The sequence below is a fragment of the Gorilla gorilla genome, chromosome 14, assembly GCF_029281585.2.
Source record: "Gorilla gorilla gorilla isolate KB3781 chromosome 14, NHGRI_mGorGor1-v2.1_pri, whole genome shotgun sequence".
Lineage (NCBI taxonomy): Eukaryota > Metazoa > Chordata > Mammalia > Primates > Hominidae > Gorilla > Gorilla gorilla.
Genome location: NC_073238.2, coordinates 58,152,620 through 58,171,270, shown reverse-complemented (window position 1 = coordinate 58,171,270; position 18,651 = coordinate 58,152,620). Strand labels below are relative to the sequence as shown.

Here is an 18,651-nt window from a genome sequence, read left to right as displayed (position 1 = left end):
TAAGAAAATACAACCTTGGCCGGGCGCGGTGGCTCACGCCTGTAATCCCAGCACTTTGGGAGGCCGAGGGGGGTGTATCATGAGGTCAGGAGATCGAGACCATCCTGGCTTACACGTGAAACCCTGTCTCTACTAAAAATACAAAAAATTAGCTGGGCGTGGTAGCGGGCGCCTGTAGTCCCAGCTACTGGGGAGGCTGAGGCAGGAGAATGGCGTGAACCCCGGGAGGCGGAGCTTGCAGTGAGCCGAGAGCCCGCACCGCTGCACTCCAGCCTGGGCAACAGAGGGAGACTCCGTCTCAAAAACAAAACAAAACAAAACAAAAAAACAAAAAAAGAAAGAAAATACAACCTTAAAACATGAGCTTTAAAAACGTAAGGAACAGGAAAGCATGGTGAGATGTAAACTGAAGCAGTGTGTGATGCAGAATTCAGAAAATGAAGGGTATTAAAAACCCAATTGTTACCATGAACAAATCTCTTTTCTACAAATGTTTCTCATGAAATGAGAGTACTCCCTTTACTCCCCTTTTTTGTCTTTTGTTTTGTTTTTGGTTAGAAAGGAATGTGGTATTTTGAGCTATAGTGTCTGCTGGAAATTTTGTTTAACAAAATGTAGTAACTGGACACCTCAACCTTCTGAGAATTAAATAAAACAAAAAGTCTGCTCCAAATACAGCAGAGACATAGCTCACCTCAGGCGCTTGGCAAAAGGACATGGGGAATGTGATGTAAGCATTTCTTTCTCTACAAAAATGCATCTAAGGAGAGTATGAAAAGTTTGTCTCAACACAGTTGACATGTAATCACTGTGACTTCAAACCAAACGTGTTAATCTGGAAAAAGCAGTACTGGCAGATTTCTTTTTTCTTCATTAAGCAATGACCTAGCACAGAACAATGCATTGCTTATGGCAATCTTTGAAATCACAAGTAAACTTTAAAAACACTGCCTACAATGGAAATGCACGTGCCCTAGATCAGGGTTCACACAAACACATCCAGTAAGCATATGGACCATGCTTTCCATTCTTTACTGCATAATTTATTTAAAAATCTATAGAGAGAAATCTATTATTCTACTGCATCCAATGTGTTATGTGTGTGTTAATTTATATTAGCTAGGGCAAAGAGGCTATGTGTCATATTTAACACACACATATTTCTTGTTTGCCATTTAGCACATACACAAAGACTCATGCATACAAACACGATAACACACGATAACTGAGTAATGCTTTCTTTAAAGTGCTGAACTTTCATAGATTGGTAGCATTCTCTAAGAGTTCACACAAAAAGTAAGATGGATACATTGGAAGTATAACTCTAGGACAATCAAGTAAAAATAAATATCAAATCCCACTTTGAGATATAAAAGCATATAACTCGTATGTCACTGTTATCTTTCCTTCCAGCTGCTGAATATATGGGTATTATTTCTGTTTTGTCATGTTACACAGAATAAGCTTCTCTGAGTTTCTCCCAAAAATCTCCTTACAGAAAAGCAATTACTAGAGATTCTGTAGGAGTGAGATAGAAGTGGGTGAGGGTTCCTAAATGCTTTTATCTACTTGAACTACCACGTTATACCTAAAGTAAGAGCAATACATTCACTAACTTTAAATGCGTCCTCCCCTCCCTTTTTATTCCACAAGAAAATACAGAGTTTAAGATTAGTTCAACTTCACATGACTGTGATGCACAAATTCTTTACGTGTAAGGAGTCTATGCATTTCACAGTAACTTATTTTATGATTGGGAGATGAGACAGTTATACATTCAACTGCCATTATTTTTATTAAGTGCTTTCATTTTCCTTACAGTTATTACAAAATTGTGTTTATTTTATACAGATGGGTTTTCATTTTCCTGATGCTGTAATGTTTACTTCAGCTTGTTGACCTTTCTTTGTGTTATCTGCATGTTGTAACGTGTGATAAGAATGAATGTAAAGGCTGTGGCAACTGTAATTAATTTTTGTAAAGGGCTGGTCACACATGGATCTGGTTTATGAATGCATTTGGGATGATTTTAGTAACCAGATCACCTTTTCAGAAATTCAGATGTGAACACCAAAAGAAGCATTTTCTCAACAAAAATTAATAGCTGGTTCTATTTTTTTTAAACCTAGAAAAAATAAAGTTGATTTTTTTTCAAAAAAAAAAAAGATTAGTTCAACTTTATACCAAGAAATAATAGTAGAGCTACTTGTTGAAATACCACCTCCTAGTGGTGAGGTCATCTTATTTGTTTTATAAAGCACTGGGGTATAGCATATTTGGCCACTGTGCTATTCTTCACAATTTAAAATTACAATTGGATAAATGGCCCAGTAAGTTTTAGTTTGATAGTATTTTCAAAAAGGTATTTCATTAATGTTTATTTGACTTACAAACTTAATTCCCCTTATTAATAAAATAGCAATCAATATTTCCTATGTGCAGTTAGTAGCAGTGCTTAGATTAAAAACAAAATTTTAAGAGGAATAAGTTCTAGTGTTCTATACCACTGTAGGATAACTATAGTTAACAATAGTATATTATATAGTTTGAAATAGCTGGAAGGAACATATTAAATGTTCGTAACACAAAGAAAAATGTTTGAAATGATAGATATGCTAATTACCTTGGTCAGATCACTGTACGTTATATGAATGGAAACATTATTATGTATCCCATGAATAGGTACCATTGTTATTTATAAATTTAAAATAAAATTAAAAACAAAAACAAAACTTACTAGAAATCTTTGTTTTACCCCAAAAGTCCTAGAAACCTACATACAAATATGTGAGGTGACAACTATCTTGTAGACACAATAAGATGATTATTTAATAACCTGATAGTTTTGAGTTACTAAATCAACACTTTTCATTCAGTAAAGCAGCAAGGAGACAACCTTTCATTATATTCTTTGGCAGAGATAATCCAAAATCAGATAATCAAAATAATTTTTATTTGGTTGTAGAATGTTGTAGTACATAAAGCAAAATGTGCCTGCAGGATACTCCAAATTTACCAACTTCAAACAAAATAATGCACAGTGAAGAATTAGAAAATTATCAACCTTACTCAATACATGGAAGTATTCCTTAATCTTCATCATCTTCATTAAACAAAATAATATTTTGGATGAGTTCAACATTTCTATCCTATGCTTTATGTTTAGTGCCTTCCCTGAATTGGAAAAAATGAGATGTTTTATTTAAATTTAACACTGGTCTAAGGGAGATATAGAATTAAACTAAACAAGAATCGGTTATCACAACCTCACAACATATATCAAAGTATTGAAATTGTTGGTTTACTGACTGTCACTTTTCACTGGATATTAAATATCCTGAGGGCTACAACTGTATTTTTTAACCTGTCCCAGTACCTCAACAAAATTTTCACTGAATGTATGAATAAATTATGTTAACAAAAAGTTAAAAATAAAAGTATAATGAAGATCCCTTTAATTAATTTTAAAATCTGAAAGGAAAACTGGAGTCACAAAACATATGTTCAAATCTTACTTCATCACAAATTTTGTGATTTTTGACCTCCACCTCAATGAAGCTCAGTTTTCTCAGCTGAATAAAAGGGATAATGCCTGTGTATTTCAGAGTAGCTGTAAAGGTAAAATGAGGCAATGTACATGAAAGTCCTTTGGAAATACCAAACAAATGTTATTTGCTATCATGCTACCACATATACATGTAGGAAATATATGTATTAAATAAGAATATTTTTAAGATGCAATGTGATAACTTACATTAAATATATATACGATTTTTCCCAAATGAAAACTAACCTAAATTCCTCTCTTTAACTGACAAACACACTCAAAACTGCTCATCCAAAAAAAGTCCCTTCCTTGAAGATGCAGTCCCCAGCTTTTTCTCTTCTCTAGTAAATGCTGTCAAAAAAGAGTTGACACCTATGCATCTTCTTCCTAATGCACTGAAAGCTGACTCAATGACCACTGCCTATAGAACAGTTTCAATATGTTTAATCCACTGATTTCTTTTTAATTATCACTTTATTTTATCCCTGAAGATTTCTTTTTGAGTACTTTCCACACCTATCCTGGCTTCTTCAAAACAACTACCCTTTTTTTCTTACTTCTGTGACTATAAGGTTGTATTATTGGATCTCCTTTTTTCTCATCCTAATTTCTGCCTAGATGATCAAACCTGCTCCAATAGAATCAGGTATCATCTCTGTATTGTAAGCTTTGAAATATTTGTCTCTGTCTCAGGTTTCCTCCTAATTTCTAGGTCTATATTTCTAATTATTAACCAAAGATTTCTATCTGGATGCCCTTCATTCTATGTAAAGTCAAACTCATTATCCTTCTCTCTTTTTCCAAACCTTCTCCCTCCCTTTGTTGCCAATCTTGGTAAGCAGCCAAGCAGAAATCTTAGAGTCATTAATGACTTTTCCACTCTTCCTCACCTCTTACTTCCATTATCTAGTAACAGGATCTATTGATTCCATCTCTTAAATGTCTCTCTAATCCATCTACTCTCTTCCCTATTTTAATTTCCACTTCCTTCATTGGATCTTCATTATTTCTTTTTGAAATATTTTGATCGCCTCTTATCTAGTCTCTATGCTTTGGTCTCACACAATTTAAGTCCATCCTCTTAAATATGATGCCATGGGAAAAAAAAACCACATCCTTACTTTTTTTTTTTTTTGGCTGCCTACTCATTGCCTGGAAAATAAACTGCAAGCTCTTTGACATTGCATTTGAGACCCTTACTTATCTGCTTCCAACCTGTTTTTCCAGCCCTAACTCCTGCCCACACCCTTCTCTCTCTAGAATATGTTATGCACTTTCAGTTTCATGCCCTGGTTCATGGTGTTCCCTCTACCTGTTATGGTTGTTCTTCATTTGTCAAAAACCTCTACATCTTTCAAGCCCATGTGATATGTGATTTTCTCTGTAATATTTTCTCTATCCTGTAAATTAACCTCTATTCCTTATGTTCTCTTCTACTGCTATTAAAATTAAATTTAAGTTGTAGAAGTGTTTATCTCCTTCACTGTATCAGACTCAAAGGAAAAAGTTGTGTTCATTTTGATTCACCTATGCTTAACACAATGCCTGACCAATAGAGGGTATCCAATAAATACTGAACTGAACAAATCTATTCCTGATCTGTGTAATAAACAGGGAGAACAAACTTTAAGAATAATTCTCATGCATAAAACATATTAGCTACAACATACTGATTTTTGTCAGTTATTATTACAATTAAATGAAAATCATTTGGCTTTGAATAATAGTAAAAATATACCCAAAAGATGAATTATCCATTGTAATCCATTTGGTTTCAAGTAAATCAAACACCTAAATTTCTCTCTTGCAGTCAGTTTGGAAGGAGGCAGGAAGCAGTTATACAAAAATCCAGTCAAGTATCTGTAAAATACATAGAAATCAAATATGAGACGCTTACTGGTGTTATTAGAATATCAAGGTAAGAGTCATGAAGTCTATTAAAGTTTTTCTGTAAGTTAAAGAGCTAAAAACATTGTAAAGAGTAAAAAGTAATATTAATTCAGCTAGAAGTAACCTTAGGGAAAATTACACATACCCTATAGGGGCAGTGCTAAATCAGTGCCATGAAATATTTTTGTATAATTCCAACAAAACCATCTCTAATAAATACTATTTTAAGAAAATTACACTCAGTCTTGCTGTATGACTTTAGATCATGTGTCAGTGTACTATAACCTATAGGCCAAATCTGGCCCCTTACCTGTTTATTTTACTGTTTAGAGACAGGGTTTATGTTATCCATGCTGTACTCAAACTCCTGGCCTAAAGCAGTCCTCCCACCTCAGCCTCCCGAGGAGCTGGGACTACAGGAGCAGGGCCACTGTGCCTGGCTCCCTCGCCTGATTTTTGTAAACAAAGTTTTATTGGAACACGGACATATTCATTCATCTTTATGTTGTCAGTATCTCTTGTTGCTCTACCTCTACAATGGCGAAGCTGAGTAGCTGAGACACATACTGTATGTCCCACAAAGTCTAAACTACTTACTGTCATTTTAAAATAAAAATCTGGGCAACTCCAACTGCAGATAATCATTTGGAAATCTAGTTGAAAATCAAGCTAGTTTGTATGTGAGAATTTCTTATGATTCTAGAATTTAGAATGTTTATGCAAAGATTTATTTTCAAAAATAACATGAAAGTTATAAGGATGTGAGGATAGGGAATGTACAGATATCAAGTACATAGTAGAGAGAAAGGAAATACTTATATACCTTTTTAAAGATTAAATTGTTTTATTTTTATACTTTTAACATAAGCCTGCCTAATTATTCTTCATTAACTAGGAAAAGGAGTGGCTGTTCTTCATAATAGAGTGTTATTGGAAATGAACTTTGCTACCACTATTACATCACTAAAAAAGTAGAAACATCATTCTCCCTGTAGGAATAAAGGAGTAAAGTTTAACATAATTAACTGTTTTTTTTTTTAAATGAGGGGAGGAAAAGGCTAAAAGAGGAAGAAAGAGAAAGGGAGGGAGAGGTGGAGAGAGGGATGAAAGAGAGGAAAAATGGAGAGAGGAGAGAAAACCTACTGTACCTCATTCTTTAATTGATATGAAGCCAATCTGTGTACCAAAATTAAGGCCATCTCGGACATGGGAGAAAAACTTGTCAGGATGGCAAGATGTACAGAGGTTGAGATCTTGGTTCTGGTCCTGAATATTCTGTGGAAGAATTCCTCCCTGTTCTAGAAGAATCCTTAGGAAAAATATTTTTCAAAAGAGAGCAAGAGTTTATTTTCCCAATAGCCAAAGCAATATGAAAAAAGGTATGGATGTTGGCATGAAAAAGTTCCAGGAAAGATGTACCTAGAACAATGTATATTGTTATTCACTTACAGAACATGGACTAGTCAGGAAAAAAAATGCTACGCTTTATCAGCATTTATCACCTAAGTTCATATATGCACAGTACAACCTTCCATATTGTCCTATAGACATAATCTAGGTATAGAATTTTATAATCAAAATCAAGTGCTTATTTAAGAAGAAATGTCTACAAAAGTCACCAGGATATCAGACAAAATTCACCTGGCTCAGCCAGAGTATGCTTTTTAGTCATCTGGCCCTTCATCTCCTTTCCTTCTATTAGCCAGATTTTTCTCAGAAAACTTGCTTCTCCATGAACACTTTATGATATGAAATATGACTACAAATTAGTGATACTTGATTTTAAAAGTCACATTTAAGAATCAATTTCAAACTTTTCCACATCTGTACTAAATGAGGCAGACTCTGGGTAAAGTTTTGGTGACTGGAATAGAAACATGATTTAAAACACACATTAATTTGCCTTTGTAGTAATGACAAATAATTTTCACCAGTTATTAATAACAAAACCTTGTAAATTAAAAGATGCGAACAACTATAAAAAACTTGAAAGTAAAAAACTGTGTATTTATATTATCTAACATTTTTTCTAAAAAACATATTCCTCTAGTTAATTAGATAATAAGAATAATTTTAAAATATCAGCTTCCTGATAGTTCATTACATTTAGGAGAATTTAGCTGAGGAATGGCTGTGAAGTAAAGTACACGCCAACTTTTCTATATGAAGTTTAAGTAGATCTCTTAAAATTAAATGCCAAATATTTCTTCCTTCACTTTTAAATCAATGAAAGATACCAGACAGGAAAATTTCTGTTATTCAAACTCAAATGAAAACAGATTTCATATTTAAAATGAGTGTTTGTGTACATGTGCATGTCAGCTGCTTAAATAACCACCACCTAAATTCTTCTTAGAGTTATTAATTGTTCTCCAAAATAAATTTCATTTTAGAGCAATCAGAAATAATCAAACTTGCAGTTGAATGAAATCAGACATACCTTGTGGCTTTACGGATGTCGATATAGGGATTTGGTGAATCAAATAGTTGTACACATGCAGGATGAAGATTATGAAATGCCTCTGCTGATTCCCTTGGAAGAGTAAAACAGCAAGGTCCTACTGAAGGTCCAAGTACAACAACAATGTCTTCCAAACTGCAGCCATATTCTGCTATCATAGCATTCACTGTAGCCATAGCAACACCCAACAAAGTACCTTTCCAACCTGGTAAATAGGAATAAAAAGAGATAAGAGAAGTCAAAACGTAAAAAATTTCACCTGAATTTATGTCTAAGTTAAAAGTGAGCAGATTTAGTTTGTATATTTTTCAAAGTCCAGAAATAATAAATTACATTATCATGTGGTTTTTAAATGAGCCATACTACACAAAGCACCTGACACAGAAGAGACATGTAATGGGAGTTTTCTTCATCTTCCATTTAAAGATGCTCTATACTTTTAGTTTCCACTGAGATCATAGCTTGTTAGTCTTCTATTTTTCACATTTTAAAAGATTGTGGTTAAAAACCCACAAAATTTACTATTATAACCACAAAAAAATACTATTCTAAGTATACAGTTCAGTAGTGTTGAATTCACATTGTTGTAAAACCAATCTCCAGAATTTTTTCATTTGATAAAATGGAAACTCTACAACTATTAACAATAACTCCTTGTTTCTTCCTTTTACCAGCCCCTGGCAATCACCATTCTTCTTCCAGTTCCTGTACATTTGATTACTGTAGGTATATCATATAAGTGAAATCAATACAGTATTTATCTTTTTGTGACTGACTGATTTCACTTAGCATAATGTCCTTAAGGTTCATCTATATTGTAGTATGTGTCAGAATATCCTGCCTTTTTAAAGCTAAATAATATTCCATTGTATGCACACACCACATTTTGCTTATCCATTCATCTACCAATGTACCTTAGATTGCTTTCACCTTTTGGCTATTGCGAATAATCGTGTTATCAACATTGGTGTGCAAATATCTCTTTGAGTTCCTGATTTCAGTTATTTTGGATATACTTCCAGAAGAGGAATTTCTGGATTATATGGTAATCTATTTATAATTTTTTGAGAAATTGCCATACTGTTTTCTATAGTGGCTACACAATTTCACATTCCCACCACCAGTGCACCAGGATTTCAACTTCTCCATATCCTCAACAACACTTATTTTCTGAGGTTTTAAAATATTAGCCATCCTAATGGATGTGGGGTGATATTTCATTGTGGTTTTGATTTGCATTTCTCTAACTTCTAATCCATGAACACAGAATTTCTCTCCATTTATTTGTGTCTTCTTTAATGTCCTTCGGCAATGTTTTGTGGTTTTCATCTCTCCCTTTTTACAAAAATATATCTATTATATTTCAATTAACAGCCTCTTTTTACTCCCTTCCCACTTGTCCAGACTATCGTTCCCTTGCCATCTTTGTCTTATCTGCCTTGCATCTTACAGTGTTCTAAGATAAAACCATCTTCTTTACTTCTGCTACCTTCTTGTTGCCAAAGACAGAAAGCTAAGAATATTGCATTTTTCCTTTATTCCCTATATCTGGGTTTGATTCAGCTGATATGGTTGGCCAATAATGAGTCCCCTTACACCTTCCTTAAGCACTCCATACTCATACCCTTCAAAAGGTAGACACTCAGGTGAAGGGATCAATTTTTACAGATAAAAGGAGATGATGAAAGCAAGAAGGACTTAGGTGACAGGTTCAGCCTCTACAGGTAACCCACTGAATATGTGGTTATGGGAAGTACAGAATGAAGACATCAAGTTTCTATCTGTAAGTGGGTAGGATATCAATACTTAAAACAGGAAACCTAACTGGCAGAGAAGACTTTAGGAAAAAAATGTTGAGTTTTTGACATAATGATTTTCAGGCACCTAGGAAGATGCAGACAGTGATGTTCAAAGGGAAGCAACTAGATATAGGTATTTTGAGTTAAAGAGAGAAACTGTCAGGGCTTTTCTACAGATGAGAGTAGCTCTCTTCCTCAGTGAGCCTCCTTAGTTATCCTCTCACTTGTAGTTCATCCACCTCCTTTCTACTTGATTTTTCTATGTCTATCTATATATACATATCTAGTTAAAAGATCTTTATTAAATTAGTCCCATAGAAGAATTTTATTCTTTTTGATATCTGATAAAAGAAGTATACAATGTATCTAATTATATTACATTTTAAAGTTAATTTATTTTTATTCTTCCAACTTTTTAGGTTCAGGGGTACATATATGCAGGTTTGTTACATGGGTAAATTGCATGTCACTGGGGTTTCGTGTACAAACGATTTCATCACCCAAGTAGTGGACATAGTACCGAACAGACAGTTCTTCAGTGGTCACCCTCCTCCCACCCACCACCCTTAAGTAAGCCCCCATGTCCATTGTCCCTTTTTTTGTGTCCATGTGTACTCAATGTGTAGCTCCCACTTAAAGGATACATATGGTATCTGATTTTCTGTTCCTGCATTAATTCACTTAGGATGGCTTCCAGCTGCATCTACGTTGCTGTAAGGATATGATTTCATTCTTTTTTATGGCTTTATAGTATTCCATTATGTATATGTACCATATTTTCTTTATCCAGTCCACCACTGATGGGCATCTAAGCTGATTCCATGTCTTCGTTATTGTGAAAAGTGCTGTGATGAACATACGTGTGCATGTGTCTTTATGGCAGAATAATTTATATTCCTTTGGGTATATACCCAGTAATGGGATTGCTGGGTTGAATGGTAGTTCTAATTTTAAGTTCTTTGAGAAATACACAAACTGCTTTCCACAGTGGCTGAACTAATTTACATTCCCACTAGTAGTGTGTAAGCATTTCCTTTTCTCCACAATCTCACCAACATCTGTTGTTTTTTGACTTTTTTTATAACAGCCATTCTGACTGGTATGAAATGGTATCTCATTGTAGTTGTGATTTGCATTTCTCTAATGATTAGTAATATCAAGCGTTTTTTCATATGCTTGTTGACCACGTGTATGTCTTCTTTTGAGAAGCGTTTGTTCATGTCCTTTGCCCATTTTTTAATGGGATTGATTGTTATTTGTTTGTTAAGTTCCTTATAGAGTCTCGGTGTTAGACCTTTTCGGCTGCATAGTTTGCAAATATTTTCTCCAATTCTGTAGGTTTTCTGTTTACTCTGTTGATAGTTTCTTTTGCTGTGCAGAAGCTCCTTAGTTTAATTGGGTCCCACTTGACTATTTTTGTTTTTGTTTGCTCTTGAAGTCTTTACCATGAAATCTTTGCCAAGGCCTATGCCTATGTCCAGAATGGCATTTCCTAGGTTTCCTCCTAGGGTTTTAATAGTTTTAGGCTATATGTTTAAGTCTTTAACCCATGTTGAGTTGGTTTTTGTATATGGTGAAAGGAAGGGATCTAGTATCAATTTCCTACATATGGCTAGCCAGTTATGCCAGCACCATTTATCGAACAGGGATTCCTTTCCTCATTGCTTGTTATTGTCGACTTTGTCAAAGATCAGATGGTTGTAGGTGTGTGGCTTTATTTCTAGGTTCTCTATACTGTTCTATTGGTCTATGTGTCAGTTTTGGTACCAGTACCATGCTGTTTTGGTAATTGTAACTTTGTAGTACAGCTTGAAGGGAGGCAATATGACTCCCCCAGCTTTATTTTTCTTGCTTAGGACAGCTTTGGCTATTTGGGCTCTTTTTTGGTTCCATGTGAATTTTAAAATAGTTTTTTCTAAATCTGTGAAAAATGACATTGGTAGTTTGATAGGAGTAGCATTGAATCTATAAATTGCTTTGGGCAGTGTGGCCATTTTAACAATATTGATTCTTCCTATCCATGAGCATGGAATGTTTTTCCATTTGTTTATATTATCTCTGCTTTCTTTCAGCAGTGTTTTGTAATTCTCATTGTAGAGACCTTTAATGTCCTTGGTTAAGGTAACTGTATTCCTAGGTATTTTATTCTTTCAAAATTAACTTATTAATGACTTGAAATTCACATTTATAACTTCATTTTGACTGCTTGATCTTGGATATGTTTAAACTAAATGTTTTCAAACCTAAGAAGTAAAAAAAAATATCCTCTTTTTATATCCAGGAGCCAAGACTCAAATTTTAAGTAACTTTTTGACAATGTCATGTAGTAAACCTGACTTCTACTCATTCAATCCCATTATTTCAGCTAGGTCAAAATAAAAATATGCTACTTTCTTTTTTACCTATGAGCTAAAAAGCAAAGTAGCCATAGATTTACAAGTAGAAGGAAATTTTAAAGATCATCTCTCATTTCACACAAAATCACAGCTACGGGGTAATCTAAAATACTATTTTAAAATACCTTCAGAAAACAAAATTCCATATCCTTAACACAATATACCTTCTAAAAATACTTCTTTGCTCTCAGAGAATAGTTACAGTTAAATACATTAAGTGATGTAAACTAAAAACAGTTTTCAAAACATCTTGCTTTTTCCTACCTCCCTAGCTTTACACATGCAGCTCCATCTGGGTGAACACTTTTCTGCAACATGCCTAACATTCCTATTTCCTATGGCCTGGATTTCAAGGATTCTCAACCAGAGGCAGTACCACTCCCCTAGGGAGTGTTTTGAAAAGCTTGGAGGGTTTCGTTGTTGTTTGATTGGTTGGTTGGTTGGTTTTGGTTATTACAGTAACTAAAGGTGCTACTGTCATTAAGAATTTCAGGGGCTAAAGACACTTAATCTGCAATGTGGGATTATCTTGCCCAAAATGTTAATAGCACCCTTGCTAAGGAACACTGTTATCCAGCCAAAACCAACAAATTCCTCAGGAATCAACCTAGGTGCCACCTCCTTTGGGAATTCTACTATAATTCATATAATTTGATGTGGATACTCCTCTCAGCTGTCCCTATAATAAAACTATGCCGCCTCTCCCATCATTACACTTACCACAGTGTAATGTAATTAACTGTTTGCCATGTCCATCAGAAAGAAATTACAATTTTTCCTGCACAACAAAATGAGTAAAATTCTAAATGTTTAATTAAGTATACTTACCAGCGTGAGCAACCCCACATGCTTTTTTGACTGGATCTGCAAAAACTATCGGTATACAGTCTGCACCAAGAGCTGATATTGTGACTCCTCTCTGATTTGTGGTTATTCCATCATAAGAGTCAGGCTCCTTTCTTCCCATAATCCAGATGTCATTGGAATGATGAGTCTAATACCAAAAATTTGAAACAAAAATGTTTTGGAAATGGTATTTCTTATACCATAAGCTTTCCTGAAGGTACTCATTGTAGTATAAAATTATATAACCAGTTTAAGATTACTAGCATTAATTAAATATATCACTTTTATATATGGGAAAACAAAATTTACTTATAATTTAACTATTTAAGATTTTAGTATTACAATCTCTGACAGTTTATGCAAAGAAAAGCAGAGTTTAACATTATAAAATTCAATATAGTGAATAATGAACATCTTTCCATAAAGATAGGTATATCATTTCTTATAGCACTTTCTACAAAATGAAAATTTTTCTTGTAAAGGAAAGTTAATTAACAAATCAATGATACTTTTACTTTTCCCAGACTCAAGTAAAGCTAGAATTCTGTAAGGAACAAGACATTATCTCATCAACTATGACCCTAGTTCCTCCTGGAGTAGATTTATAAAATAATGGCCTTTCCCTACCACCATTCAGTTCCCTTTCTTCTAAATCAAAAAGAGCAGTGGTAGTATACTCTCTGAGAATTAACTGTACTTTTAGAATTGAGGACTCCAGATGAAATATACAGTAGGCTCTTGAATAATGTCATTTTATTCCACATCATTTCATTATAATGTTAATGAAAAAAATTGATTACCCACCCAGTCACTGACTGTGTGAGGTTTGCACCTTCTCCTCACGTCCGCATGGGTTTTCTCTGGGTACTCCAGTTTCCTCCCACATCCCAAATAAGTGCATGTTAGATGAACTGGGGTGTCTACATGGTCCCAGCATGAGTACGTGTGTGTGTGTGTGTAAGGGCACCCTGCAATGGAATGGTGTCCTGTCAAGAGTGGGTTGTGGCCTTGCATCCTGATCTGCCAGAATAGACTCCAGCTACCCAAAGCCCTGAACCGAAATAATTTGGTAGTTATTTGTTTTTCTTACTGTTTTGTAAATATATGTCTAGCTCACATTTATTTCAATGTTTAATACTAGGAATGTGTTGGTCTTTATTTAGAAGTTTGGTGATGTTTTTGTGACAAGAAATATGCCTTAGAAACTTTATTCTTATTTATATCAATTAGCCTATGGTAAAATTGGTTTTATTATGTCGTTTCACTTAAAGTCACAATTTCTAAGAACCTATCAACATTAAAGGATGACTTACTCTATGTGTGTGTGTGCAGATATATATATATATGTACATATATATATATATTTGCACGTGTGTGTGTGTGTGTGTATAAAATAGAACTGATCTTTAGGCTATGGTGTATAAATCTAAGAAAGACAACCACAGCATTATTCTAAAACTTTAGATAAAAAAGCAGATACAAAAGTTAAATAGCTTAAAGTCCATGTAGTTACTAGCAAAGTAAAAAATATACTTTAGATCTTTCAAAATATAAAGCAAAATTTTACCTTTATTCGATAAAATTTCTCCACATTAAATCCTGCAGCATTCGCCAACCTACGCAGATTTTCTTGAACCACTACCTTGGGATCTCTCCGTTTGGAACTACTGAAGAGATTGAATGAGCTAAGAGTTGGTATATAAGATATCCCACCTGTTCTTGTAGTAAATCCATGTATGAAAATATCTGTTGAAGATAAGCAGTGAAGATTTAAAAGATGCTATTCAAAATACCAGTCTCTCAATTAGACCTTCCCTGATCACTGCTACCTGCCCTTGTTATTTGGCTTCTAATTTCTACGGCATTTTGTACCTCCGTATGTTCTTACGGCATTCTGCTTTGTGTTTGTTTTACACTCCCTATGAGATTGTTGCTCTTCAAAAGGTATATTGTGTCTCGTCTGGCTTTGTTATATCTAATAGCATATAGCTCACAGAAAATACTGTTTAACCAAGAAGATTGATTGTTTTAAATTTTACTCTTCTATGAAGGTGCCAATGATTTGAAATTTCAGAATTTCTAAATAGAAGATTTTCAGTGTCATAAATCTCATTGCAAAGGAGGGCTAGATTATTTGTCTCAACATCAAATTTTTGTAAAGCAAATTTATTTATTTGGGGTGGCTTTGAAGGCTTTATCCCTTGACACCCCTGATACTACAGGGCCAAACATGACACCTCTGTGTTGCCACTGATGCTAATAAGTAATCAGCCCACAACAGTCAACAAAAGAAAGGAGGAAAAAAAGAGGTGAACTACCTCTGAAGAAAGACTAGATTTTCATGTACAAAGTAAAAACAACAGTTAGTGGTTAATATACCTGGGATCAAAGAAGAAGTGATAATAGTTAATTCTCCTCTCAGTGCTGGCAGACTTCTCAAAAATGTTTCTATTTCATTCTGAATTCCTCTTAGTTCTTGAGCTGTGATTATGTTTATTTCAATGGACTGTTTAAAAAGGCCTCCCCTAAAAGTCACTTGCAAATCTTCAAATTCAAAATTGTAAACATCAGTGAAGAGTTGATCAATAAAAGCTTTCATTAATGTCTTCCTGTGCCTGGGTACAATTACCTTAATGCTGCTCAGATTTTTTTCATCAATTTTCTGTTTAATGGTATACAAAGTGGCAGCCATGCTGGGACAGCTAACAATCTCAAATTCTTCCAAGAGAGCTGATAATCCATTGCTTGTTTCTAATTCACAATTATCTTGTTCTCCATCCCTTTCATAGCTGATGTTACTGCAACACATTATACAGAGAAACTTGGCCTTGGCAGCATGGTGGTATTGGACAGCATTCAAAGTCTTCAGTAATGTCTGATGGCAGTTTTTTTGAGAGTTCAATTTCAAACCAAAAAAATCAATCAAAACAGCTTCTGCCATCCTTGAAAGAATACTTTTATGCCAAATAAATCACCTGCAAATAAAAATTAGTGTAAGAATATAAGATTATATAAATCTTATAGTTACAACAGAAATTTGTGGTAGATTAAAAACGAAGTAATTACACTGATTTTAAAATGTAACTAAAATAGTAAATCTAGGCTCCTCCCAGAAAAGCCAGTCTACTCTGTCACAACAGAACCATGACAGTGAAAGCAAAGCCATCTTTTACTTCGTTTTGTGAAAATGCTGGTACATCTTTCCAGCAGCACGACAGTTCCTCTGTTTTGTTTACACAGAACTTTAGAGTAAGGAATTACTTGTGGAGTTTAGACAAAGTCCTGTTTTTAAATTGCAGAGTGTCAACCTGTGTGATATATCATTAGTCCTGACATGATTGTCATATTAGGTCTCATCCTTTCATATGCAGGGGCTTAAGTTTACGAAGCTAAATGGAGCTGCACGCGAAATTCGCGTTTTAAGATGGTAAAAGCTTGAGATGGCTAATAGAGTTCCCTTCAGGATTTGCGCAGTACTCCACACTTAGCAATGACCACAAAAGCTATAGTGATTTGGATGAGACAGGCTTCCTCTCAACTTTCTTAATTCATTCTCTCGGTGCAGCTTTGCTCACCTCCAGCCCAGCCCTCCCACCCCATCCTGCGGGTCTCCGGTGACCCCCTTTGGTGACGCCCTTTGCCCCAAGAAGGTTTTCTCCTGCCGCTTCCCCTAACCTTTGCTCCCCATCGCTCGGGGCTCCCTCTGAGGTTCATTTAGCCAGTTTTGAGTGGGTGACCGTCCCCCTTCCCTGTTCATTGTGAATTTCCGCCCAACGTGTGTCGCCGCCAGGTCCCTGTTCCTACCCGCCTCGGCTCACGGGGCGCAGGCTGTGGCTCTGTACCTGCCCGGGCACCTCCACCGGCCGCTCACAGCCCATTCGGGACTTCCTGTCGGACAACGCACACCAGAGGCGATTCGGTCCTCGCCTTCCCGCTCTTCACCTTCGGTTGCACACCGGTCTACGGCGACCTCTGTGACAATTTGCCGCCCCGTCCCTCGTCCTGAGCCTCAACGAAATTGGGCAGCCGCGAGCGGGTCAGCTGGAGTCGTAAGCTCGGCTCAGCGCGACGACACCCGCCCCGCCTCACCTCGCCCACCTCGCCCACCTCGCCCACCTCGCCCACCTCGCCCACCTCGCCCACCTCGCCCACCTCGCCCACCTCGCCCACCTCGCCCCGCCTCACCTCGCCCACCTCGCCCCGCCTCACCTCACCCACCTCGCCGCGGCCGCACACATTCCCCGCCTGATACCGTCCCAGGATCCCAGGGGAAACCTGACGGCCAGGGCCCCTCGTGCCAGCTGCCGGGAGGCGGGAGGGAGGTAGGCCAGGGCCGCCTGGCGTGCTTGGTGCGAACGCGGCGGGCCCAGCGCGAGAGCTGGGGAATCCCGGGATGAGCCAAGCGCCGCAAGCCCGCTGCTGCCTCAGCAGTTCCGGGTCTGGGCGGTCCGCAGAGTCGGCATCCCGCAGCCCCGGCGGCGTTAGAGGAACAGGAACCAGAGCCGCGCGAGGGCCCTCGCCCGGGAGCCAGGCGGGTTAGCGGTTAGGAGTGGGCAGGCCGAGTCCGGAAAGGGTCGCGAGGAGGCAGCTAGGGGCCCCTTGAAGGGGGATAGGGCGGCGGAACGACGGGCCCTGGGAGCGGGCGCAGGGCGGCAGGAGCTGCAGGTCTCCAGAGGGCACGGGGCGGGGAACTAGGGGCCCGGTTAGAGAGCCGGGCGGCGGGAACGGCGGGCACCGTGAGGGGGCGGCGGGAATGGTGGGTCGCGTGAGGCCGGGCTGCTGGAGCGACCTCGGGACTAAACCGCAGTCTCTCTTCTGCTAATGGAAGCCGTTTCCCAAGCGAGCTGAAGTCCGCGCTTCCGGTCTCTGAGGGACGCCTCGCTGACCCAGCAGTGTGGTCAGGACGCTGGGTTTCCTCACCGCAGCCCAGGGCCAGTCCCTTGTCATGCTAGCTCTTGGCAGCTTTTCCCTTGCAGGGCCCAAGTCAGGGGCCCTCGAGATGTTTTAGTGTTTTTTTGTTGTTCATTTGTTTCCAGAAACAAGCTGTTGTCTCTCCTCCAATGTCTTTGTGCTGATTCTTGCTGACCAACACTCTTCCGAGCGCCTTCACTTGTGTTGACAACACGGATGTCCTCTATAGCCTTTTAAAATATGTGCCACTAGCAGGACTTAAGTAAAAAGCGCTCATCCCTAAAATCATGATAAAGGTGCAGTTTAGCATCCCTGATCTGTCCTCCAAGAATATAACGTTCATTTATTTGAAAATAGCAGTTAGGACATGGAAGGCCAGTGTATGGTAAAGGGAAAAAATATCCGACCTTCCAAGAGTAAGAGAAATGGTGCTTCCTGGGGAACTGGTTATGATGGAAGGAGAGGTCCCTTTTATCTTCATTGTTGCCCATTTGCTAGGCGCTAAAGAACCTTTGTCTCATAATCTCAGATAGCTGGGAATTTGGAAGAGCCCTCTGGGGTGGGCATGTTCTTGTGCTTGACTAGAGACTGGGAGCACTAACCCAGAATAGAAACCCACCCTTCAATAGCCCTAGCACCGGTTTTGTCAAAATTCATATTTTCTTTGGTCATTTGTTAAAGAGCCCTGAGCGGTAGATGGTACACCCAATCAGAAGGTGCACTCTGCCCTGAGTTTGTTTATGTTAAATATCATTAGATTGGTGCAAAGGTAATTGCGGTTTTTGCCATTGACAAAGACCA

The 18,651-nt window shown here is 37.3% G+C and overlaps 2 protein-coding genes across 33 annotated transcripts in view; one reads left to right on the top strand and one right to left on the bottom strand.

Moving 5' to 3' along the window:
• Positions 1–2,931: 2,931 nt before the first annotated feature.
• Positions 2,932–17,867, bottom strand: LACC1 (laccase domain containing 1). Of its 20 annotated transcripts, none has more exons than XR_010130551.1 (8): positions 17,149–17,365; positions 16,744–16,947; positions 15,319–15,914; positions 14,507–14,685; positions 12,922–13,087; positions 7,878–8,103; positions 6,586–6,856; positions 2,932–5,407 (listed from the first exon to the last, which is right to left on the bottom strand). XR_010130551.1 is itself a non-coding variant. In XM_063697317.1 (8 exons), exons 3-7 carry the CDS (start codon positions 15,878–15,880, stop codon positions 6,587–6,589), a joined length of 1,293 nt encoding a protein of 430 aa, XP_063553387.1. In that variant the 5' UTR covers positions 15,881–15,914; positions 16,782–16,947; positions 17,149–17,867; the 3' UTR covers positions 2,932–5,407; position 6,586. The 20 variants fall into 20 exon arrangements, 14 of the variants coding, with proteins under 14 accessions (XP_063553387.1, XP_063553390.1, XP_063553382.1 ...); XR_010130552.1 differs by having other exon boundaries at positions 17,158–17,312; XM_063697317.1 differs by having other exon boundaries at positions 6,586–6,746; positions 16,782–16,947; positions 17,149–17,867.
• CCDC122 (coiled-coil domain containing 122) overlaps positions 16,979–18,651 on the top strand; it is a 43,180-nt gene continuing 41,507 nt past the window's right edge. For 5 of the 13 annotated variants that reach the window (XR_008670966.2, XM_063697326.1, XM_055360088.2 and 2 more), the window contains exon 1: positions 17,346–17,474. The gene's annotated coding sequence lies outside the window, so the exon portion shown is untranslated. Of the gene's footprint in view, positions 17,605–17,980; positions 18,147–18,651 lie in introns of those variants that run through there. The other 8 variants (XM_055360089.2, XM_055360083.2, XM_063697327.1 and 5 more) reach the window with 5 other exon arrangements.

Bases quoted from the DNA above. Each gene is read 5' to 3' on its own strand.
- LACC1 (XM_063697317.1), bottom strand. From the start codon at position 15,880: ATGGCAGAAGCTGTTTTGATTGATTTTTTTGGTTTGAAATTGAACTCT. The intron at 14,686-15,318 runs GTATATTAACCA...TATCTTCAACAG, and splicing joins CACTTCTTCTTTGATCCCAG to ATATTTTCATACATGGATTT. The intron at 6,747-7,877 runs GTATGTCTGATT...ATTTTTCCTAAG, and splicing joins GACATCCGTAAAGCCACAAG to GATTCTTCTAGAACAGGGAG.